Source organism: Gallus gallus, chromosome 1 (assembly GCF_016699485.2).
Source record: "Gallus gallus isolate bGalGal1 chromosome 1, bGalGal1.mat.broiler.GRCg7b, whole genome shotgun sequence".
Lineage (NCBI taxonomy): Eukaryota > Metazoa > Chordata > Aves > Galliformes > Phasianidae > Gallus > Gallus gallus.
Window position 1 is genome coordinate 85,119,686 of NC_052532.1, and position 26,412 is coordinate 85,146,097.

At 40.4% G+C, this 26,412-nt stretch overlaps 2 protein-coding genes across 6 annotated transcripts in view; one reads left to right on the forward strand and one right to left on the reverse strand.

Moving 5' to 3' along the window:
- Nucleotides 1-22,750, reverse strand: TOMM70 (translocase of outer mitochondrial membrane 70). The gene is made up of 12 exons (XM_416605.8): nt 22,459-22,750; nt 14,740-14,913; nt 12,854-12,980; nt 10,414-10,523; nt 8,975-9,123; nt 7,646-7,853; nt 6,908-7,042; nt 4,859-4,966; nt 4,078-4,194; nt 3,115-3,212; nt 2,654-2,776; nt 1-2,185 (listed from the first exon to the last, which is right to left on the reverse strand). The coding sequence occupies exons 1-12, from the start codon at nt 22,705-22,707 to the stop codon at nt 2,032-2,034; spliced, it is 1,752 nt and encodes a 583-aa protein (XP_416605.3). The 5' UTR covers nt 22,708-22,750; the 3' UTR covers nt 1-2,031.
- The window catches only part of LNP1 (leukemia NUP98 fusion partner 1), a 13,924-nt gene continuing 9,679 nt past the window's right edge, over nt 22,168-26,412 (forward strand). The window contains exons 1-3 of one of the 5 annotated variants that reach the window (XM_025143930.3): nt 22,168-22,316; nt 23,138-23,205; nt 25,799-26,039. In XM_025143930.3, the coding sequence (XP_024999698.2) occupies nt 25,890-26,039 (150 nt within the window). In that variant the 5' untranslated portion in view covers nt 22,168-22,316; nt 23,138-23,205; nt 25,799-25,889. Of the gene's footprint in view, nt 22,317-22,821; nt 22,966-23,137; nt 23,206-25,798; nt 26,040-26,412 lie in introns of those variants that run through there. The other 4 variants (XM_025143936.3, XM_046905525.1, XM_429574.8 and 1 more) reach the window with 4 other exon arrangements.

The window sequence follows — 26,412 nt, forward strand, 5'->3', positions numbered from 1 at the left end:
TCAGAGAGCAATACTTGAAGGTAATATTTATTTTTTTTCAGTTTACAGGTGATACGTCATTTACAAAAAAATTACAGACAACGCATCCTTTTCAGTGCAGTTTCAAACTAGTTCAAGAACAGGCAAGAGTCTGTGATGATTTGGAATGCTAGTATTTGACAGCACATGCTTTTTTCCCTTAATTGGTTTGGTGGGGACAGGAATGGGGTAAAGGTAGGGTGAAGAGGAGAAAATGCCAATGTAAATAAGGCCATGCAAATAAAAACTCCTCGGGAGAACAGGACAACTCGGTCAGACTGGCATAGTTTTGTTCTCGGGAACAAATGCAGGAACTGATGCAGAGATAGCAAGTTCCAGAAGACGTCTGACACTTATTACACGCAATGCCCTTAGCAGCTGCAAGTACCTTCCAGTGCCTTCAATTCGCCAATGTTATGATTTCGGATCACGTCAGTCAGCTAACTACAATACAAAGATTAACTCTCCGCGTCAACAGTTCACTGTTTCCATTCTCAATTGTTTTTGCTGGGAGAAAGGTAGGTCATGTTGAAAACACAAGCTGCTGCTACGGAGTGTCACAAGGAGAGAACAAGACAGTCATGGCAGTTTGGTTCATTTCTTTAGGAGGTGAAATATGTTAGAAAGTTCAGCACAAGCAAATCCATGATTTTAGGATGGGAAGAAGTCCAGATCAAAGCAACATCAATTAAGTATTTGCATGAGTTTTATCCAGCCACATCAACCCAGCGAGAGGCACCACAGACTGACTACGGTATCAGATGGATCAACCCAAAGCAGCAGAGAAGCACTCAGTGAAGTTCATAGTTAGAGGACGAGTGTTTATTCTAGTAGTAACTTGCCAATGTGCTATTTGCCAAACATTTGCTTCTTTTGTTCAGTATCTGTAATCTTAGACAATACAGGGTCTGAAGAACAAGGAAACCAGCAAAGGTTCTAAATCCATGATTTGAGGTTTTAGACTGTGCCTTGTTCTTTATCTCACTTAATCCTGCAGAGGGCTATTACAAGGATCAGAGCAGAACACGCAAGTCTCTAGGGACCAAAGAAGAGAATTTAGACAGTTGTATTAACTGTTGGATTTCAGCAACGCACAGAGATTACAAGATTATACGCAAGCATGACCATACCTTGGCAGCTCCACTCCCAGCAGTGCTTTCTATCCTTGGGAGTCTCTCAGAACCCTACAGAACAATTTCTTGTGACATTCAAGTAAGGATCGCTGCATAGGAACATAGCCTCTCTTCCAGTAAAATCTGCAGTAAAGTAGTGTTACCTAACCTCTTTCCCCAAGAAACCTTTGTACTAGCTCTCCTACACGGTACACCTGGGCTTTCTGGGGTGAGGAGAAGGACTATCAAATTAATTCCCTAATAGCTGCCACAGGACTATTTTTAAGTTGTAATGCAGAGGGCGGGAAGGGCTTTAAGGGAAGATTGTGCATGCTTGCATATATTTACAGAATTCTCTTCACACCTACTGGCTTAAAAAAAAAAAATCTGTTAGTAAACAGTTTGTAAATTGTTTTTTTTTCCTTTTTGCAAAATTAAAATCAACCCTCAAGGATTAATCGCATATAAAAGAGAAACCTATTTTACAGCACTGACTAGTATTACCTTTAAAATCAACAGGGGAAAAAAAAAACATGCTGTAGTATTGTCTAGTAAAGCAAAAATCACCCATAACGTGATCAACTCAAAATGAACCAATATAAAGTTTTTATTTGCATGGCCAAAGTATCTTCCATTTGTTCCTCTGCAACTTTTTTTCCCCTTAAAACGCTTTAAGGTTTTTGCTGCAGAAGGAACAAGATGCAACACTGCATACTCCTTTGAACAACCACTCCCACAACACCTAAACATTTAACAGATGTAGCAAATGACAACACCACGAACGGGAAAAAACTAAGTTCCACCATTCAACATGGTTTGCAACAGCGTCTTTAGGGCTGGCTGAAGTGGGCAACTTCTAAAGTGAAGTCATTTCCTCCTCTTGTTTGTTTTGTGTTTGTTTTTACAGTGTTGGTGGTTTCAATCCATACTTCTTTGCAACTTCTGTCTGGGCGTAGGCAGCATCGCAGAGCGAGTAGAGGTGGGCCATCTCCATTTCAGATTTGGCCAGGTTGATAGCTTTGTTGAACATTTCAATGGCTTTATCTAGATTACCTCTGAAATAAACCAAAACATCATCCAATTAAGACTGGCAAATTAATTTTTGCATCCCTGCAGCACCTTTTCTGAACCCGACCCGTCCGGTTTGGGTATATAGGTCAGGACTCTCAGTACAAATAGCCCATTAATGTTCGTTTAAGGACTACATTAGATACATAGGAAGCCTAATGAGGATTAATGAAGTAATTTTAAATGCAGAACGGATGTATTTAAACACACAGACTCATCTACATGTTATCCAGTAAGTATGAAATTGGCCAGATCGTAAATCAAAGTTATGCCACAAATAAAAGCAAGGCTTTGCCGAAGACTTACAAAACAGTAGTCAAGACAACTGTTAAGAACTGGCCTCTCACTGCACTGGAGATGATCATAAGAAAGGTTTAAGATCTGTGGGGAAAGCTAAAGGACTGCTGTAATTTCAAAAATAACTTGAAATTCTTAACACTGTATTTCATTATTACCTTTGTACTTCAATCGTTCCCATGGTTTCATATGCAAAATCACATTTGTTATCAATTTCAATGGCTTTGCTTATGAGCTCTAAACCTTTGTCTAAATCTTGCTTCCACTGAAGCTGAAGTAAACTGAAAAGAAAAGAGAAAATTTAGAACTTCACATATTCTGCATAACCCAGATCACATTTAAGGGTGGAGTGTGGCAGACATTAATATTTGGTAAAGTGACAGTCAGATACACTTCAAGCAGATACTCAATTGAGTGATTATTAATGAAACTTTACTGAAACTTCAATCTCATTTCCAGTTCAGTCAAGAGAAACTGTAGAAACAACAGCACTAAGTTGTTTTTGCAAAGCCACTTTTGGCTAAATTTCTCAACATCTACTGTGAGTTTGGATTGGTTCACCTAAATATTGGTTCACCCAACTGCCCCTGACCCAAAGGACTGCAAACTCGATACGTACCCTTTATGAACATACGTAGTGGCATTGTCTGGCTCAAGATCAATGCATTTATCATACATTTCATCAGCCTTGCCAAACTGCTGTTGATCAGTTAGTGCCTGCAACGAAAGAGAAACCTATGTATCAATACATAATCAAAACATGCACCCTCAGCTAAGCTAATTCTAATATTAGATTGGATATGGCTCTCGTATCAGAGAACAGGCCAAACATGCCAGTTACCACAACTCAGTTTCAAAATTTAGTCTTTTTAGAAGAAAGCTGCAAGGTTTTATGTGCAGAAGTTACTGATCACAGTACCATCTGTAATGGGAGATCCCCAAGCAACATGTTAAGAGTACTGCCAGTAAAAATAATAAAAATCATTCTAGAAGTATGTACATGCACATCTCAACTTCTTCCTTTTTTAATGTATTTCTACTTCAGTTATTTCTTTGAACTGACCAAAAGGAATAAAAATATATGCTTCCACAGAAACTGCCTGCTTTAAAACAGAACATCTGATAATGCTACAATCAGCAGCATGTTTTCTTAAAGAACAAATTACATTCTCTGTTACAAATGTACTTTAAACATCTGTAGTTTATTCTCCTTGACCAAACAGAGTATATAATTTGTAGCAGAACAAAACTGCTACCTTAGTTCTACACATATAACTCCCGAATTAAAGACAGAATCCCCACCATTAATCAAATGAGATATTGTATATACGCAGGAATTCAATAGGAAGCATACTCCAGACCTTTCTGTCCTAATAACCACCTTTGACCCTCACTGTTTACCTTCTGATTGCACCAATTCTGCCTACTTCCTCCATCCCAGCACACCCACACACATAAATTCAAGCACTGTGTGTTACTTTAGAACTTACTTTCTAAGATTCTTATTTCAGAAATCATATGTTATCCAAGACAAAAGGCACAAAAATGCAGCTATTTTTATAAAAGGAAGAGTAAAATGTACCTGAGCATAAAGAGCATAGCCTTCAGCACACTTTGGAAACTTTTTAATGACATCTTCAAAGCCTTTCATGGCTACTTGCACAGGCAAAGGATTATTCCCTGTATACGCTTGGCGATACTATTCAAGGAAATAGAAAAGAGAAAAAAAATAATAAGAAAAATATGGCTCATCAGACCTACTCACTTCCCCAAGAGATGCATGTGTCATGACAATTCAAGATCCTAGGAGGTAGCACCCTATCAAACCTGCTTTCTAGGAACCCGCCATGTTTCTGAGCCCCTAGCAGAGTGGACTACTAAAGAAAGGGAGAGAGGAGGAATCCTCAAAGACCCAATAGCTGCCAAAACCCTCCCTCTACTTCAAAAGCCTAGAAATGACAAGCTGAGAACTGTTCCTTTCTCACACCACACAAAGCTGTCCCCTGGAGATGTCTGCATGCAGAGACTCTACAGCAGCTTGAAATACCGTTTCCAATTTCTTGAAGATGGACATTTTACATAACAGTGGCTTAAATAAAGCTTTGTGTGATACAGTTAGAGTGCAAATTTCTGCTCCTCGATCACAGTACAGTCAAGACAACCTACTGTTAAACAGTGAGCATTGTGAAATAATAGTAAATCCATATTCCAACTAAGAGACTGTTATTTCCTTGCCTTATTATTAGAATATATTGTTTGTTGCACTACTTTTCCATAAAATGGGAAGAAAACAAAGAAACAAAGTATGTTTAAAAGAAATCTTTAAAATCAGAGCACCCACAGAACACCACTACATTACCTACCAGAGCAAAACATTTCTGTGCTTGAGCCAAGGCAGAATCCGGTCGCAATCGGATACATTCATCAAAGTCTTCCACAGCCTCTTCAATTTGGTCAAGCAGAATTTTCAGCTAACCAGAATAAAAGAAAATCCTATTTCTATATTTAATCTGCACTTCGTACATTTAAGTGATAATTCAATTAGCATCAGTTATTCATATTGTCCACAGTTCAGTTTTAGATCTAGAAACTTACAAAAACCAGGAGTAAAAAAAAAATTACTCTCATAGAACAGTAAGGCCACCAATGAAACATCAACTTCATACATAAAAAGGCAACGTTCATGTGCAGAGATTGAGAACACCTTCATTTTAGACTGGCGTATAAAACGTTATAAAATGAGATTGAGTTCACGAAACAAGGCTTTCCCTCAGGAACCCATGTTGGCTGTGACCAATGACTGCACTGTCTTACAGTTGTTTCCAGGAACTCCCAGAATAATCTCTACAATTTTGCCAGGCACCAAAGTGAGACTGATAGGCCTGTAATTACCAGGGTCTTCTTTCTTGCCTTTTTGAAGACTAGGGCAAAGTCTCCCAGCTTCCAATTGACCAGGATCTCTCCAAATGTCCAAGACCATTGAAACATAATTCAGAGAGGTCTCATGATGACATCACCCAGATCTTGGAATACCCTGGGGTGAATCTAATCGGGCCCCATAGAATCCTATGCACACAGCTGGAACAGCAAATCCTGCACAATTTTGGGGTTGGCTTAGAATTACTGCAGTCAAGGTCCTCCAACTCAGGGCTCTGGGGTCCAGAAACCATTATCAGTGTTAAAAACATAGGCAAAGAAAACATGGAACGCTTATGCTTTATCTGTGCCCCTATCTTTGAGACAACCATCCTCACCGAGTAACAGACCAATGTTATCTCTGGTCCTCCTTTTGTTACTAACTTATTTTAAAATAATCCCTTTTTGCTGTCCCCCATGGTACTGGCCAGTTTTAACTCTAATTGAGCTTTGGCTGCATGATATTTTTTCCCTACAACAGCAATCAGCATAGTTGTAGTCCTCCCAGGTCACCTGACAATGCTTCCAGTGGCCATACAAGTTTTTAAACTTCTTTTTCCTGCTAAGCTCTAGAAGACATGTCCAACCTGCTAGTTACATGCTTTTGTTGCTTTTTAAAAATGTTTTAATTAAAAAATATATATATATATATATATACACACACATGTAAATGAGTAACAAAACTTACATTAACTATGTTATACGTAGGTAATTCTGAAAGTAATGCCTCATTTATTTCAATGTAAACTACAACAGATATAAAGAGCACCATAACACCTTGATAGAGCAAGTTCTCAGCTACAAAACACTATTTCTCAGCATAGTCACCACCGTTAGCTGTGCATTTTCACCAGAGATGAACCAGAGCCTGCATGCCATGCTTGTCAAAATCTGTACCATCAGAAGTGACCAGCTGTCACTACTACCACTGCTGAAACGCTTATCCCTTCTAATACAACTTAGCATATCCCCATATGGTAATGTTTCTTTTTTCCTTCCAGCATCTATTATATTACAGTTCAGTGGAACCAGGCCTTGTCTGGCCTACAAACTACTGGAGGACACAGCAGTGTCAAGTGAGAAGGGATGAAATTAAGAGATGCAAGTACCAGGGCAAACTCTGAGTTAACAGAAACAGGTGGTAACATCTGCTCTGTAGCTCTATGTAGCTACTGCTCTGACATATCAGGCCCCTTTTATGGAGTAGTTTAAGTGCACATAAGCTCTCATACATTGAAAGTCAGAGTTTGTATTGACAGAGGGCTGAACTTCTGTTGCTCTGCATTGTCTCCTACTGCTTCTTCCTGACCTCAACCTGCAGATTTGAACACACGTTTACTCTGCAACAGTTCCAAATTAGGACTTCAACTTTTTCTACTATAAACAGTGCAGACTGTGTCTATACATATCCCATGCCTATGTACTGCTCTTTACTATTCTTTTAGTATACACTGAAGTATTTGAGTACTGGGACAAAAATCTCTAATGATTCTTACTTGTCCTCGATGGTGGTAAACATCTGCATTTTGAGGATCAATATCGGCAGCCATGTTGAAGTCTTGAGTGGACAGCGCAGGCTGCTGCTGCTGCATATACATACTTCCTCGTTTGATCAGAGCATTAGCTCGGAGCTGTAAAAAAAACAAGTTCCAAGAGGTATTAACCACTTCAACATTCCTCCCAGTTTAGGACTTTGTTACAATTACACTCAACTTCTCAAGTGACTGCTTTCTCTTACAGACAGGTATCATTCATTCTAAAGAAGGAATAAATTTCACACTGAGTCTAAAACAACTAAATTCCTTTGCCTAGTTTCAAATAGATCACCCTATGCTTCCATCTCACTGGATTTTCACCCCCCAGAAAATTAATTCAAAGATAGCTTCCCTATGCATACAAATAAACCAGCATATTTAGCAGTCCAATACACAATTGTAATTAATGTCTTCTTATTTATTAACTTAATTTTCAGACTGCATAAGCCTCTAGTTGATTCAGCTTCCTTTGTTCTTTTGTTTCTATTGCTTAGCACAGATGCTTTGGAAATAACCCCTTGAAAAACAATTTGTCAGGAAAAAAAAAGACAAAAACAGTAAGAGAAACTAAAACATTTCCACTAAAGCACTTCAAAACTTGGAAAAAAAAAAAAAGAAGACCTGAGCTATACTTCAAGTTTATTATCTAACATATGTTTTCTCAACCCAAACTTCAATCCAGCTGTGACAGATTCTTACCTTCACATTTGCATCTTCCATGCTGATGACCTGATCTAGGTCTGGTTTGGCAGCATTTGCATTGCCAATAAGTAAGTAGAAAGTAGCTCGCAGAAGCAAAGCTTCTGCCATGTATTTTCCCTTTGCTTCAATTTCTTTTGTGCACTCACTGATAATTTTGTCATAGTTCTCCTCTTCCATATATTGTTTTGCTCTCAAATAGCCAGAGCTGTAAATGATGTAAGAACAGTTGTATTCACTGAACACTGCAATTTCAATTCAGACTTTTCTTTAAAACTTAAACACTAATTTCTGCTATACTAAGTTATAACACTAGCATTATAAGTAAAGTAACAAATATTCCTGGACAGAACCACTACAGATCCAAAACAATTTAGACATAAAATGCCACGATAACATGGGAAAGAAAGAAAAGAAAATTTTTTTTCCCCACCTACTTGCTTCATTTGTGCCTTGAATGTTTTTCACGCTAAGGACAATGTGAATATCTACTTTAAAACAGAAGGGCTAAGATGGAACACCAGGTCGGAAAAATGAATAGTGAACCTAGCAATGTGCAGTTTATATGCAGAAGAATGGGTTTCAGATTTTAAAAAATTACAGTAAATACTGCCTTGTTCTCAGCTACATGCCCTGGATTCACTGAATCTGTCTGTGGATCAGGCCATTCTATCCTGATTTAATAAATTCATTGTGCTGATTGCAATTTACATATTGACAGCAGTGGTTACCTTCCAAAAAATCAACTGGAAAGCAGCATAGTAAGTCAAAGTCCCATTTACATAGCGCTCAAACTTCACTCAGAAAACAAAATAAATAAGTGCAAAAGCACTCAAGCTTTTCTTCGTCAGAACAAAACAGAGCAATTTGATTCTAAAAAGATAAATATCCTTTCAGCCTCAGTTGCTGTTATTCAGTTCTCACCAATAGACAGCTTTTTTTCTGAGCTTGTCTTCTCCCTTTCAATCCAAAGGAGGATTTGCTCTCTTCCTTCAGAATTCTCCTTCAGCAGAATATACTCCTTTCTTTCAGCACTCTCTAGTTCTCTCTTAATCTCTACCACAGTATTTTAGAAAATATTTAGCTTGTCTTCCCCACTTCGTACTTTCTTTGTTTAAGGAATCAAAGACAGCTACAGTTTGGAACCAGCCAGTCAGCCCTCCCAAGTTTCCTTTTTAATACTGATTTTACTTCATAAGTTTATTTTATTACCACAGGATCTCCCAGGGGAGGTACTGTAAAATAACAGCAACTTAAACTGAAAAGAATGTCAAAACCACTAAAAACAATTTCAACAGCAAACAACTTCCAACTGTACTGTAGACTCACTTTTCTTTTACTTCAGAAGCCTCTCCCTCCTTATCCTTATCCTCATCTGATTTCTCACCCTTAAGCAAAGGCTGGGAGATGATATCATCCGTAAAAGAACTGAAATAGGATTTAATGAACTGTGGTGAGGGCATCAGAGGCTCACGATTCTGAAAGACAAATACAATGTCAGTTTACTAGATTGTAAAATCAGATGGCAATATCCTAATTTCAACTTGGGGCTTGGCCCAGACACCAAGTATTTTACCTGCATGAGAAATAACACCTCGAGTGCAAAATCCTTTGTACAGCCATAAAAAGTTTTTGCAAAAGAGAATTACAATTCAATCTTTCCTGCAAGTGAAGTCTGAATACACTCCTCTCCATTTCTCTATTAAGTTCAGTTGTAATACTCCTGACAGAAAGAACATCTGTTTTATGATGCTACCACTATCATACTAAAAGTATGATTTATTTTTTGTTACCTCGATGTCACCCAATTATGTGAGTTTCTACAGAAAAGAAATCCAGCATCTCACAGCCAATGTGCATTTCAGTAGATAAACCACAGTCACAAATAACAAGCTAGCTTAATTTAACATATGTCCCAACCTAAGGTCACTTAAGATGACTTCCTGGCTACCTGTGTACTTCCACGGTTCTTGCTGCTGCAGTTTCCAAATGCTTATGCAAAGAAATCTGAGTGTCCAAAGAGAGAAGTACAAGCATAAGCACACATTTACACAAATGGATCAGAATAGTGACTGCTGCAAATAATCTGTGGGAGATAAAAGTGTATTTCTCAAGACAGAATCAGGAAGTCTGACCATGAACAAAAAGATGAGATTTGGCTCTGTACCATTTTTTTTTCAGCAATGTTTCTTGGCTTTTTTAAAAACAAAACCAAAACCAAAAATATTATTTAGCCACTTTCTGAAACCCAGAAATCCCAGCGTCAACCTAATCCTTCCTGCATGAAATTTCTATCTACAAAGCCAAGAATAACCTAGGAGTAAAACCCCCTCAATTATCATCCTTCTCATTTTAAGCTAGTCATTACGTAACACAGTTTTTTACCCATTTTCATTTATTGTTCATAAACTTTCCTATCTCAACTTTCCTATCTCAACACCTGATGGGCAACTGAACATTTGACTGCTGTTGTTCTAACACCTGTTATCTTCCAAGTCTAGAAAAGTCAAGTAAGGCAGCACATCAGCCTACGATTGTCTCTTGAACACCATCATAATTTTGATCATTACAAGGAAACAACCGGATTGTTAGAAATAGGCCTTTCTTCCCTACAAAGGTTTCAAACTGTTTGGACAGATCCCACAACAAAACACCAATGGTAACATACTAGCTTTGTGAAGAGTGACCAACTTGCAACAGTCACCAGAATGTCAACAACGTTCTGACAGTCAGAAATCAGCATTTGTCAGCAGCATGACAAGCCTTACCTTGTATTTCTCTTTGGCCTTTTCTTTCCCAAGGAGTTTGAGAACTTTATCAGCTAATAACATACTCTGCTGGTTTTGAAAGGCTTCTAAAATGCAGACTGCAGTGACATCTGGGAAACAACATAAAAATTGAGATTATCAACCAATTCTGATTGTTACTAAACACTAAAATGTGTCACTAGTACAGTGAGTTACTCTCAAACTAACACGTCCTGTAATAACAGCAAATAAAGAAAATTAAATTTTATTGTTTTTTTAATCTTCATGACTTTACACGTAGACAAATAGTAAAAATTCATCCCTCTAGCAGGGGCTTTCAACATTTTGAAATGCTAATAGTATCTAAGTTTATAACATGTGCATATTAAAAGAACCAAAATAGTTTGTCTTCTGGGATTGGTCATAATTCTCTACATAAATTTCTGCTTTTAAACCTCACTTTTTGTTCAGTCATATCTCATTCCTTTCTCAGCTTTTAAGAAATCTTCCCATATTATATTTCCACCTCTTTCTGCCTGCCTTGGGAAAGAAGCAACACTACAAGAAGTATCTTGCTAGCACATGTGAAGTGCTAACTCATATCACTTTCATTCACACAGAGCCTCTGAAAATGTTAACCCATTACTGCCTGAATAATGTTTTGCAGTGTGAAATGCACTCTTAGAGTACATTATCCTTATGTCCTCCAATAATGCAATGCTACTTTTGGTTCTTTCTATTTATTTCCTAGTTAAACTGCTGTTCCATTAATGGAAATACACAAAGAACAAAATCAACAAAAAGCGTTTATCAGAGGCCTCAGATATAATTCCCATGAAGTCATTATATAAGATTATTAAGTGAAGATGAGCAGAGTTTGGACTTGAAATTCAAACTCCGCCTTGTTTGAATAAACTCAAAAAGCAAGTGTCCTACCCTTGAGTTTTCGTTTAACTTCTATACTACTACACTGCTATGCACTGCAACTCCCTGCAACTTTGGTATGGTCAGGAAATGTAAGAGTCCCTGGAAAAACACAGTACAATCATAGTGTATGCAGTAATACCATACTCTGCCACTTTAAGTGCCTGGCAGAGATGCTTTGCCCAATACAGACAGCTGTAAATCAGTGCCCAGGCTTGAGTGAGGCAGCAACACCTTCCCAGACTACACTGCCATGGATCAGTGGAGAGGGGTTTTACTGCTGGTGGCAGATTGTTTTGTTTCTGCTTCCTTCCATTACAAGAACATACCTATTTCCAAAGATCATACTGCTCATATATGGTCGGCAGATAGAAGTATTTAATAGATCCACAGCAAACTGCAAGCTAAAAATCAAGCACTGAAAACAACTGCTACAAACACTGCTGCTTCTAACACTGTAAGAGAGTTGCAATTAAAAGCAGTCATACTATCAGAGCAGCAGCTCATTCTTAGGGCTTTTATCACCTGTCAGTTTATTCTAACTTTGTAAGGTTATTAATGTTATTACAGTACTCTTGAAGTACAGCTATTCCAGAGTTAGTCCATTTTCTACAGTCCATGAGTGACTACAAACAACTAGAATGAATGACCTAAACAGTCCTTTTCTAGTCATGATGGTCTTACAAGACAGAGGCATCTTGCCAACAGATATATAAAAATAAATGTATCCTCTATTTTCAGGAAATCTAATTCTTAGTTGTTACACATAGTGAAAATAACTTTATTTCTTTATGAGTGAGATTTGCAAGTTATCAGACTGCTACCTTATTTTCTGTCTCTTGATAATGAGCATTGGCATAGCTGAAAATTTATTTGCCTTTTAATCTTGCATCAGGAGAACAACATTGCAACAGTTTGACACAGCAGATTCTGCCAAATACACATCATTAACATAAAAAAAAAAGGATTTTTATTCTAATCTGTTCCAATCTGCCTACCTCTTATATATCTGATAGATATATATATATGATATATATATATATATCAGAAAAAAAATGCTACTGAAACTGTTCTCCCTTTTACACCTGCCATACGCATTTAAACGGCTGTACCACTTGTCTCTGGCTAAGCACCTCCATCTGTGAAAACACCTTGTTTTTGGAAGAGTACAGTTTCTCTAAAAGGAAGAAACTTTGTTACCATACAGAATTAGAATGATTGTTGCCTGTGTTATCTACACAACACATTGTATGAATTCTGTTTCAATAAGTAGGGAGGGAGCTTCCAGGACAGAGAATACCCAAAGTGGCTACTGTAAGACCCATTTTACAGCAGCAATTTCAGATCTAAATTTGAAAAACAGTAAAATGTTTCCTCTTAAAAGAGAAGAAAATGTATTTGTTGTAACTATAAATGGCATTTTAAAATATTTAGGGGTTACTGTAGTTACAAGAAGTTAAAAAATAATAATTATATAAGTTTAATAATATCTAAAGTGCCTAAGCACTATTAAGTAGACATAGCAAGAGACACTCACCTTCTAAACATTCCTTCTTATTGTCTAGCTTCTCATGAGCCTTTGCACGTCTGAAGAGAGCTTTTACATATTTAGGATTAAGCTCCACAGCCTTTGTACAATCTTGTGCCACTTCTGTCCATTTTTGCTGTGGGCAAAAAAACATGATGAAAGAAGCCCTACTCAGCTGTATGATATTAGCTTTCTGCTACCTGCTCCAGGGTCATGCCCACCTAACAGTAGCTGCAGTTCCCAAGGCTCTGGTTCTACCTGCTTGATTCTATTCCTGCAAGTTTCTCAGTAAGAAACTGCCAGGCACCACTGGAAGCCACATGCACCAGAAGAGCCACAGAACTGAAAAGGAATTCCTACAGATGAATGTAACCAGACAGTTTTTGTACAAAGCATATGGGAGAAGATAATGACCTGATGCACATACTTGCGGAAAGTAACATTGGGACTGAAAGACTGGTACACAAACAATAGAAGAAAAAAGGTGAAAACACAATGAAAATCAACAAACAAGTTTAACAAAGTCCTAAAACTGTTAGTTTTGGGGTGTCTTTTTCACTCGTTTTTCATTTTTGTTTGTTAGTTTTTTTTATTTGATATTGCAATTCACTACACTGTTACTATAAAGGAATGATAAATTCATATGTAGAACTAGCTAAGGCTATTAAAAACTCAAAACGCACATATCTTCTGTGAGGTTATGAATGCCCCCTCCCTGGAAGCATTCAAAGCCAGGCTGGATGGAGCTCTGAGCAACCTGGTCTAGAGGGAGGTGTCCCTGCCTATAGCAGGGTGCTAGAACTAGATTATCTTAAAGGTCCCTTCCAACCCAACCCATTCTTTGATTCAAAATCAATGATCAAAAGAGGCTTTTCTAATAACTGAAAAAGAACCACATACATTTTTTAGCCAATCATTAATTATGGCATGAATTAGTATTATAAGTGGAAGTTCATTAAACAAGAACAGTTTTATCCATGCTCTATCACAGAATCAACAAATCCATAAGAGTTGGAAGGGACCTCTGAAGGCCAATTAGTCCAACTCCCCTGCAATGAACAGGGACGTGCACAGCTACATCAGCTTGTTCAGGGCCTGATCCAGCCTCGCCTTGAAAGTCTCCAGGGATGGGGCATCAACCACATCACTAGGCAGTGTGTTTCAATGCCTCATCACCCCCACTGTAAAAGATTTTTCCCTTTTATCTGACCTAAATCTAGCCTCCCTGGGCTTGAAGCCATTTCCACTTGTTCTACTGCCACAGATCCTGCTAAAAAGTCCATTCAAAACCTGATTTCTTAAATCATTCAGTCTCTAACTTGATACTTCAGACTACAAAAAGCCATTTTTTTCCATTCCTTTATACAGCTTACCAGCTTGACCTTGGAAGCAAATCTACTGATATCATAATGAAAAAAAAATGCTAGTTGATTTCTAGAAAATAATATCACACACACAGAGCTACCAAGTAATTACTTCCATGTGTGCAAAATTTAGAGCTTGGACTTTTGTAGATGCTCTGTGATATTTCATTTTTGAAGTGGCATCCTCTGAAATATTTGGCTTTTTACTCAACAGTTAAAGCAACAGTCTTGTAAAGAGAAACAAAACTAACAAGTAAACAAGAAAGTTATTCCAGAGGGTAAAAAATTAAAACCCTGTCTTATAGAAGAGTACTTAAGAATCACCTAAGACAGACTCCAGTTAACAGAACATAATTTTAGTTGTATGTGGAGAAGTATGACAAACAAGAGAGAAACTGCTGCAAGCAATGGTATCTTGTTGTGAACGCAGCCCATATCACCACCTGAGGTCTTTCAGTGGACAAAAGTGACAATATACATAATTTAAAATTCAACTTCTTAGAATAAACATTTAATTCACTACTTTCTTACCAGCTGTTCATAGGCAGCAGCTCTATTTTGGTAGAAGGTAGAAAGATCAAGATTTCTCTCAGGAGGGCACAGGCTGATAGCCTCAGTATAACACTGAATGGCTTGCTCATATCTTCCAGCTTTAAAATATTTGTTTCCTTTGTTCTTGGCTGCTTGGGCTCTATCAAGAGGGCTCTGAAAAAAAAAGAGAAGGAAAAGCAAAGTGGTTGGTCAATTTGAGTAAGAAAAGCTTTGCTCCTCACAAGCAAGGTGCTTAGGGGCTCATCTTCAAAAATATAAAATGGAGGCCAGTGATAAATTATAGCCTGGACTTCTGAAAACCTCCCTTTTGTTTCACTGGGAAAACAAACAATTTCAGGTGCGACCGTATGAAACAGTAGACAAGCTTCTAAGAAGATCCACTACAACGGTATTTAACAACGCAGCAATTTCTCTTTGGAAAGCTAGACGGGTTTTAATCTACTGTGACTGACGATGAGAAGAACCGATGAGATTTCTTGTTAAAATTGAGAGAGATTTTTCCAAAGACAAGCATGTGAAGACCACAAAGCTCTCAACGCAATTCAAACAGGAAAAGTTTTCTACTGAAATACATACAGCCTGTGAGATCAGAGTTGACTCAGTAGAACACGAACTAAGAAAAACACTTTCTGGAAAAACTCAACTTCTTTGTCTCCCTTCCAGTGGGCTAATTAACCTCACAGCCTTACACAACCTGCTCATCCATCCACTAATAGAAAGTGCTGAACCATCACAGCTCTGTCATTCTTAGCAGATGATGGAAAACTTTGTGCTATCCCGCCTGTGACCTTGCTAAATGAATCTCTACGTTGTGTGCTGCCTGTTGATCACCTGCATTTGTGAGGAAACAAGCACTGCTACCTGTGCATGTAACTCCCAGATTTACAGACTGGTTATCATAAACATAGTTTACAATGAATCATATGTAAAAAGCTTCTCTTTAATCAAAGGGCTATGACTCATATTCAAGACATACAGAGCTGCAGAAGATCCTAATGCTCATCTAGACCTCCCTTCCCCAGCCTACCTTCAGCAATACAGTGTGTCAGTTCAGGCTGGCCTACCAGACTGAAACAGAGGTTTGAGCACACATGCCATTTGATCAACCCCTCTGAGGAGTGAAAGTGTACAAAACCAGGGACAGTAATGCCTTAAATAACTGCTTCAGGATTCACCAGTTCTCACTTGCTGAATCATACACGCTGAAAAGATCATCTAAGGCCTGCTGACAACCATAAATGTCATACTTCTTTGACCATACTTATCTCTCATCGTGCCCCTCATTCACTGCCAGCATCACCAACTATACCCAGACTGCTGTCAGACACGCTTCAAAGCATCTTTTCATTAACTCGTTACCCTTGATGTCTGCTTGTTTCATGCCAGTCTGATCATTTTTAGCATCAAAATGATTTTTAAAACTGAAAACTTGGAGGGAAGGCTAGGAGTTGCAGTGCAGGCCTCTTCTAAAGCCTGGTTTCCAACCATGGCATGAGAAACATCTGACAGTGGGTGAGCCTTAAGTTCCTACAACAAAACAAGCGTTCAGATATAACAGAAATATTCTACAGGCATTGTCCCAAAGAGAGACTTACCAGTGAAACCGTATAAGGAAGAATATTTCTTAAATATCCCTACTGCCAGCAAAGCTCTTCAGTAACACCTCACCAGTCATCAGGCTTATAGGAATGCCATCTGTGTCATCTCCACTGCTCACAGAACAAAACAATCTGCATCACTCTCTTAAGTTTTTATTTTAGTGATTATTATTAAATTCCAGTTAGTAAAAGATGATTGATTGCACCCCTTTCCACTCCTTGCTTTCAACTGTGTGGATACACAAACTAGAATCATAGTGTAAATACTTCTACAGGAACCAAAAAATTGTTTTTTTGATAAATTGTTACTTTAAAAATCAGACCTAAACCTGAAGGGAAGGTTACACTTACTTTCAAGTATGTTCCAAGTATGGCTCCTTCTACAACTCTTGCTTCTCTTATAACTAATACATGTAACAAACAAATTTAAATGCACAGAAGTCAGCTTGATTTTTTTTCTTCTGTATTTCCACAGCAAACCACTATGGAAATATCCTTGTGAAATAACCTACACAATTAATTGCTGTTCCAAGTTACCCAGTATCAAACCAAAAAGCATCCAAGATGAGTGAGCCATGTTGTAACATTCAGACCCATGTTCCCTGTATCAAAACTTCTTAAGACTGATAAATTGCTAACTAAATTACTACTTCGTGGTCACTGCCAAATCCTTTAGCCCAGGGATGTACCACCCCAACCTGCATCTCAGGCTGGCCGCTCTGTCTGCTCCACCCCATGCACTTTGACCGCTCTACGCTGTGCTGCCATTGCCAAGGGATACACCACAAATGAGGACAGCTGTATAACAGCCGGGTGCAATGGCTGCTCCAGTGCTAGGAACTGTATCCAGCAGCGAGAAATTTGTAGTTCTGGGGTGCTCCGCTGGCTCCTGAAAATCATCAAGCCTTCAGAAAAGCCTAAGTGTGTGCAACAAGGATTGGGGGCCTTGGAGAATATGGGCATGTTGCCAAAGGGAAACCCTTCAAAATCAGTAGCTATTACCAGAACAAGGCTTGATTAATAGCAGTAAGGCCAAAGAATATACAGTGAGCTACAAGGAAATGACAACTCAGTGATCACTCACCACCTCATGCATTACATGAAGCAAGTAATTTGGGGGCGGAGGGGCAGGAGTCAGAGAACAACATACTGTCGTGTAATCAAGTCACTAATAATGCCCATGCAAGAAGGAAATGAACTTTTTTTCTTGTACTGCCTGAAGCAAGCAAGATTCCTAACTCATGAATGGTTGCATCTCTGCAACCTTTGTCACACTATTCTGCTATAGCCCTCTCTACGCACACAACATACCATTCCCAAATGGCTGCCATGTTACATGCAGGGGCTGACACAGCTTTGTACCATGAATAAATCTATCTGACAGGGATTTATTATGGAAAAAAAAAGGTTGTTTAACATCTCATACCCATGAAAAACAAAACTCATACAAACCATATACAAAGTGTGCAATAAAAATAACAAAAATGGTGCATTTATGTCTCAAAGCTCCAGAGCTTATAAACCACAAGGCCTCCTTCTACTCCCAGCTTAGCAAGAAGGGAATTATATTTCATTCTCACCAGTGACGCTCCATCCCATCAAAAGACAGAAGATACACTGTCAGGGCATTAATACTACTATATCAGCAAAGATATCCCAGGTTGACACTCGCATTGCAGACACAGAGAATGTAGGAATTTCCTGGGTGTCGTCAGCACAGAGCCAGAGGACAGCGCCCACAGATGCCAACATAAAGGCAGCAATTACAGTAACTTTTGCTAACACGTCTCCTCTAGAGTACCGGTTTTCTTATTACTAATTGATTTATTAAGATTCAGACAGGGTTGTCATACAGATGTTTGACACAGTCACACCAAAACAAAGTATGTATTTTCCATTACAGTCAAAAGCAGGATGATTTTTTTGACATGTGTCGTGGTTTACTCTGCTGTTTAATACACACTCCTGTCCCTCATCCTTTAGATGTCTCTACAATAGTTATGTTACCAAATACTCAGGGACACAATTTAGTGGTGGGTTGTTAGACTTCAGGTAGTTTGCTTAGGTCATGGTTGGACTTAATGATCTTTAAGGTCTCTTCCAACCTGAGTGATTCTATGATTCTACTCAATAAAATAAGCAATATTTAACTTGGTAAAAATATATGCTTTTTTTTCCATATCTTGATAATGTTTCAGAATTTGTATGCAACTCTGAAATTACTTAAAAACAAACAAACAAACAAACAAAACACCAACCTGTATTGAGGACTGCTTTCACTACCAGTCTTAAAACCTAGACTTCAAGCCAAAGGACACTTGTGTATTTGAGAAGCGATCAGTTATCTAACTAACTAAATAAGCAGATTCCTAGCTTTCTAAAGACCAAGCAGTATAGGTCAACATCTCTTAACTATTACTCTGACCTCAGCAAATGTGCTCTCCTCACAAACTGTTCAGAAACTGCCATGCAAACAGCAGCCACTTCACTGCAACAGGCAGGCAGCTGCATGAAGAAAGCACAGCAACCTCCAGCAATGCTGATACGAATGAATTACATGTTTGGTTGGGTTTGAGGGACACTGTTTTTTAAAGCAGGGCAAGAAATTTGCTGGCAGCCAATGATGGCAGGAGTTTACAAAAGAAACACCAGTGGCGTCTTTCGGTATTTTCTTTTGGCTGAAAAGGATTTGTATGATTTGTATGAGCCCTTTGCTAACAGACAATATGGAGAAGGGGGACAAATATGCCAGCCATCCATCTCAATTCATTAGCTTCCAAAGAAACCATGGGATACACTTCTTTCTTCCTCTCCAAGCAAGAGGGCCCTCTTGATATGATCAGGCACCAAAAAAGCACTGTTTTCACTACTACTCAATATCCATCTTTCCTCCCTTTTTTTTTTTTCAACTAATGTTCACTTCAAGTCTTATCTCAGAACCACGCTGAAAGGTTTTAACTGAGCATAAACGGTTTTAAGATTCTCCTTAGCAATAAAAACTATAGGAGAATAAATATTCCATAAACTTAAGCTACAAATTCAGAGCTCTAACTAGGACGTATTACAAACAATCAGTTCAAACTTACAGTATGAGTGGTCAATGCTTTTCATCTGTCACCTTCCTTTTAAATGAGTGTCATCCATGCTTACCATCAATAAGAGAGCTGCCCGAGCTGCCAGGAGTCCAGCAATCGTTCCACTGCTATTACACACACGTTTAGGTTTTCTACACCTGTCTACAACAGCTGACATGAAACACAGAACTTACAGTAGGTTGATAAGATCTATTACACAACAGGTGCACAATACAAAAGACTTCTCACACTTTTTGCTTAGATTAATTCAAAGTAAGTACATAAACACATGTAGACAAAGGCTGATATTTCATACAGTGATTTAACGTTTCAGCACTGAGACAGGTAACATTCAGTAAGTGCTATTAAAATAGATCCTGGAAAGAAGCCATACTGCTGGCTGTTGATCCTGATATGTGGCATCACATAAGCCAACGAGCTTGGTCACGTTCACCCAGCACTGCACTCCAGCAAGCATACCCGGCTCGGAGGAAAATGTTGAGCAAAAATGTGCACAACAGCAAAGTTCAGCTGTAGACTGAAACAGCTTTGTCTGCAACAGACAATGCTACAGAAACAGACAGAACAGCTTAAGAATCTCTGCTCAGTACTTCCTCGTATATCAAGCATAGGGTTAGTCTATAGACTTGATGAAACAATGAACGGGTGAGATATGTTCTATCACAGATTTGTTAAAGAAAATGATTTCAACTTAAGTGGAAAAAAATACTGAAGTATCCAACACATTACCCACTGACTAACCAGTGTTCACTCCTCTCACACAAAGAGGACAAACTTGTTAAGAAGTTCTTCGCCAACAATTTTAAGTTATGCCAATATTCCCCACAAAGCGGAGCATCTAAGAAGCAATTGCTGTCACTGAGTAGTTAAAACATGTTCCATCCAAACTATGAGCCATAATGACAACTTTGGTAACGAACAGATGCAATATGGTTTTCTGACCTTTATCAGAACATCCACAGATACATTTTTATCATCAGTGCTTAACTGGTACGAGAGTACCAGCTCACTGTAGTGTTGAGGAGCTAAGCTTATAAAAGAAGCAATGTCAGGAGTCTTGGAGCTTTTCCCAATATAGCACCTGTGCTAAGGGCTTCTGCCAACACAACGCCAGTCACAGTCGGCCACTACATCCATGCCAGGAGGCTCCTGTAGCAGACACAACCTGGAGAAAAACGTGAGGCTTCTGCAGGAGGTAAAACAAAAGCTTCAACTGCATGCAAAATAGTAATAAGTGCAAATAAAGAACAAAGAAGACAAAGAACAAAGAAACAAATAAAGAACAAAGAACAATCTAAGTCCTAAGTTGCATATATAAGTAAAAGAACAGTTACCAGACAAACAGGTTCTTACATCTGTTGGTAGCCCATCTATTACTGACCAATGTATTTCCTAAAGGACTTCCCACTTGTGCTTAAGCTGTGAAATGAATTACTGACGCTTAATCACCATACAGATCTATATTCAAAATCTGACTAAATGAAAAAAGTATCCCAACTTACTAGAAAGGCAGAACGATACAATGCAGTGCAGGTAGTTATCAGGTAAAGCATCTGCAAAGATCGTATTTTGAATCAAGGGTCCTACCAATAGTATCTATAACTAATAAAACGTGTGGAAACACGACATCTACATGACACCATACCTTTGGACACGAGGAACAGGAGGGCAAACCTTCCCACACGTACGGAGGAAAGCAGCTGCCACATGAATTGCTCTGCAGCAGCCACATTTAGACCAGCTACTCCACTGTCATATATAATCAGGTAAATCTGATATCATTTTCTTCTGCTTTCCAAAGTAATTTTCATCATTTCGTTGCGCTACGCAATGACACTCATCAAGGAACTCCGTGTCACACCATTCAACCATATACTTACCCTTAGATGTACAGAGTCCAACAGTAAGTTATTTTGGGGAGCAATTTGAAAGAGGCAGACACTCAGTTTCAAACCAAAAAAAGTTGTTTACACAAAAGACACTTCTTGCTTCACATTCAACAACAGAATGACTACAAACTGCTTGACAGTACACACTGAAATCCAGAAATACAATCAAGTAATGCAGAGCTAACGCACACTAACAGAAGAGTCATTGCTACTGCACAAAGTGCATGGGTAGCCTGAAACCTGCAGCTTACCAGTAGTAAACACACTGTCGTAGAAGCGCCAGATGCTGTTTGCAGCCTACTACAACAAAGTTTTTGTCCTCTGTGCATTGCTTGCTCAGAACAAATCATTATATGCAAGTGACTGCCTCCAGGTCCAGCAAAGGTTTTATAGCTCACTGCTGTTCTATCATGGCCTATCTATGAAGCTGTCACCTTCTCCACCACTCCTTTGTGTTCCCGTCACTGCCTGTCCATCACTTGCATAACATTAACCTTTATCACTGAAGTGCTAAGGGTTAAAAATTACCTTTTCATACCTCCTCAACGGCCACACAGATCAGCACAGACTATTTAGGTCGTACGAGAAGAAAAAAAAACACGCAGGAATACCTTAATGGGATTTACTTAACAATGCCAGCGTGCCTCTAAGCTAGCTCCAGTCAGCTGAGTTTAAAACTAGCTCCTGTATGCCGACGAGAACTTCAACACAACTAAGAGCACCGATTACTCTCCTACTCAAGCAGACTGCCAAATCTCACACTGTAGGTGTGCACAGCAGTTGCAACTTCCCCTCAGCACAACGTGAGCGTCACGGCACATCTGTGACTGCGCACATGCAGGAAGCGCACAGCACAAACATCTTCCACAGACAGGTATACAAGCAAGCCGCGCATCTGATCTGGACTTGGATTCTGAGTCGCCCTTCAACTTTTGAGGAGTTTTACCTGAAAATCCTCAGCAAAGTCATTCACGGTGGGATAAACGCAAGCTTCGACAGCATCTCTATTTAGGCTAAGGCTGGCCCGGCCGTTAGGCGCGACGCCTGTCCCCTCCCCCCACCCCCAACGGCCGCGGCGGGGGAGGGGCCGCGCCAAGGGCCGCTGCACGCGCTCACCATCTCCTCGTGGCCGGGCCCATCGGGCTGCGCGCCGCCGCTGTAGGGGCCGGGGCTCGCCCGCCCCTCGGGGGTCTTCCGCTCGCTCGCGCCCTTCCCGCCGCGGCGGGCCGCTCGCCGCCCCCACAGGTAGACCGCGCCGGCGCCCAGCAGGATGGGCGCCCCCAGCACCAACGCCAGCTGCCAGCGGGACAGACCCGTGCCGGAGCCGCCGCCGCCCGGCGCCTCCACGGGCTTCGAGGCGGCCATGACGCGCTCACACCGCCGCCTGTGGGAGGGGAGGGACGGGGTCACCGGACACGCGGGGAGGCCGGGAGAGCGCGGGGCAGGAGGACACTTCCGGCCGATCCGGCCCGCAGCGCCGCCTGCCGGAGTGGAGGACTCCAGACGCTGGGCAGCGCGATCACAGAATCGCAGAGTCGTAGAATGGTTTGCGTTGGAAGGGACCTTGAAGATCATCTAGTTCCAACCCTCTGCTATAGGCAGGGACACCTCCCTCTAGACCAGGTAACCGTGGGCGTGTAACCGCTTCTTTTGAAAGTTATTGATTGAATCTGTCACGGAAATCATGCGATACTGGAACTGTGTGTCTGTTGTATATTCATGTGTCTATGTCAACTCAGCATGCTTATCGATAGGAAGGGAAAACTGATGTTCCTATCTCCACTTTCCTCTGCAGAACTCAGCTCATGATATGGAGAAGCCGCCCCTGGTCCCATGTCATAGTCGGGTAGCGCCTGTCATTGCGTGAGTAAAAATTTCCTAGCAGGTGGGAAAGAAACTGAATAGAAGGGAAGACATAGAGTCATAGAATTGCTCAGGTTGGAAAAGACCTTAAAGACCATCAAGTCCAACCACAACCGAACCATACTGCCCTAACTCTAACAACCGTCTGCTAAATCATGTCCCTGAGCACCACATCCAAACGGTTTTTGAACACATCCAGGGATGGTGACTCAACCACCTCCCTGGGGAGCCTATTCCAGTGCTTAGCAACCCTTTCTCTAAAGAAGTTTTTCCTGATATCTAACCTAAACTTACCCTGGCACAACTTGAGGCCGTTCCCCCTCATCCTGTCACCAGTCACCAGAGAGAAGAGACCAACCCCGCTCTCGCTGTAAGCACCTTTCAGGTATTTGAAGAGAGCAATAAGCATGTGTAGTGCTAGGAAGGGAGAAGAAAGTGCTGAAAACAAAAAAAACAGCGGCATGGTTGCAAGGCAAACACCTCAGAAGCCCTGTCGATGTTTTCCAAAGTGAGTTGGGGTTTGCCCTGAGTGCTGATGACATGAGCACCGTGACATCCTGACCTCCTATTTGCTACAGGATTTTCTCATTCAGCTGCAGCATTGGCTCCTTTTTTATTTCCCACTCTTCTCTCCTGGAGCCCTGGCAATTTGCCTGGCGTGATCTGCTGTCCTGCTGGATGCTCAGTATGTCTTAGTACCTGGTAATAAACAGCTCGAGCCATAGCTCTTTCAACGTGTGAATTGTGACGATTTGCATAAGTATATTCTGCCAAAACTGTGGAACTGTCCCATTTTTCCCTATCACCTGTTTCAGCACAGCAGAATTCCCACTTTATGTGACAGAATAAAAGAACCTTACGCCATACAGTACAACTGGCATATCTACAGGCCAATAGTTTCCTACCAGGATGGTCTAAATTTCAGCCACACGTTGTCTCTTATGACCCAGCGTAGTCCTTTGCATATACCCTTTCTGTACAGGTATTGCTGGCCTTAGGGTGTGCAGACAAATTTAGGCTCCGAGAATATGGCCTGTAGTACTATTCCCCACTTGGAGAATCAGCCTACCTGTTCTTTTTACTCAGGTGTATTTTTAAGGTGCTATATTGTAGGTATTCTTGTCACTCCTGTCCATCCATGCTTCCACCAAGAACACATCCTGCTGCAGGTTGGTTGTGAGTCTAAGCTCGGATGTGCAACATCCAAAGATATGCTGTGTGTATACCCATGTGCTACAGGTTTCTGTGCTACACATGGTTTCATATGCCCCAGACAAAGCAAAACTCACATAGGTATCTATGACCAATCAGTTCCTTCACCTGTATTACTCAGAATGAAGAGTCCTACATCCATGTATGGTACTGGGAGAGCTTAAGCCTCACATCTACACCCACTTGAATGAAACTAGAGTTTTGCTACTATATCCATATACTGCTAAATAGATTAGAAATAAAGGGCAAGGTTTAATGCTGAGTGCTGACTAATATCCCCAAGACAATACCAAGGCCTCAGAAGAACACTTGGCTACCTAGCAGACACCAATGCTTCCAATAGGAAGTTAAATTTGTGTCTTTTCTCCTATGCAGTTTTCCATAGCTACCCCAAGAGGCTCTGCATCCTCTAAACACTCCTTCATTTCCTTCATCTGTGTCCAAAGGCATGTAAGATTGTAACATACTTCAGATTCATGCTTTACAAACAACATTTTCAATGTGCAACAACAGAGTTTTCAGGTTACCTCAGATATTTTGAAATTTAAAATAAAAGCCACAAACATTATAACAAAGATACTGGCGGCACAAAAAGGTTATGTGGAATGGACGAGTCCAGTCTAGCCACTTAGTCTCAGGAGTGAGGAACAGTCCCCTGCCCTGTTCTGTTTTACCTTGTAGACATGGTCAATACAGCCTATACCCAGTGCTTGGTTAGGAGGATTGAGGTCAGACTCATTCCTACTCTGTGTTCAGTGAACTGAAGCCAGGCCCACCATAAACCTGATATGGCAGATGAAGTGACTTTGGTGAAAAGCAGACGATGCACACTCATTCATCGTGCCATGACCCAAAAATGAACAATTTTCTCAGGAGAGCCTTCTCCCTGGGGAGAACATGTTTCCTGAACACCAGAAGAAAGCGTAGAGACAATAGAGATCAGGAGGGAGGGCAGCATGGGGAGGGCTATTTGTCCTGCCTTCCACAAAGTCAGTTAGGCCTCTGCAGGCAGATGTGCCAGTTTCTGACCACTGTCAATATGTCAATTCCGCTTCTCAAAATCACAAGCCTGCTTTGGGTTAGAGTACACACCTCCCAGGCATGTTACTGTGGGCAATTCTCCATTGGGATTGACAGCTGGTGCACTCAACTGCAATGTATATGGAGTAGAGAACATATTTCCCTTCCTATCAGCTCCCTGCGGCACTGTCATATTGAACATCTCTGCAATGGAAAGATTAAAAGAAACCTTGTTGAAAATAGATGAGAAAGGATTGACTGTATGTTTAGACAGTGCCTAGGGCTGCAGTGGGTTGGGCTTTGGGGGATGAAGTGCAGGAAGAGTGGTTGAAACTGCATCTCCTCTTCCTCTTGTTGACAGAACAGTGTGAGGCTATTGGCTTACTGGGATCCTTCTATATTGCCTTTCCTTGTCTGGCTGGGAGACTGCTGTAAGTTTGGAGTGTCTGTACATGGAATATGAAGAGGATGATGACATTTCCTTTGCAAGATGGATGAGCAGTTTCTGGGGCCACAGCTTGATTGATGAGAATGAGAAAGAGGGTAGAGGCCACAAGAAACGTCAAACACGATCCCTTAGTGAAAGGAGAGCCTCCCTTCCGGTAAGAGCTGTGTGCAGTTTTCTGTGTGCATGTGTGTGTGGCTTATGTATAATCTTAAGTGCAGACATCCCAAAAGTTAACCCTAGAGATCCATTGGGTTGAGAATGCCTCGCTTACCTTGTCAACTAGGTTCAGTTCCTACTGGCAGAAATCAGTTGCTTCTCGAACTCAGCTCCCTGCCAGAAGCCTCAGAGGCCTTTGGGATAGAGGAAGATGAACAAACCTCAAGATGAGGAAAGATAAAAGATCTCTGACAGAGATAAAAACACTTCAGAAATCTGGCGTGCACAAATTTGTCTTCAATGAGTATGTTCTCACATGTAAAACTACGTAAGCCTATATACATTCATTGGATTTTGACCTAATTCTACAA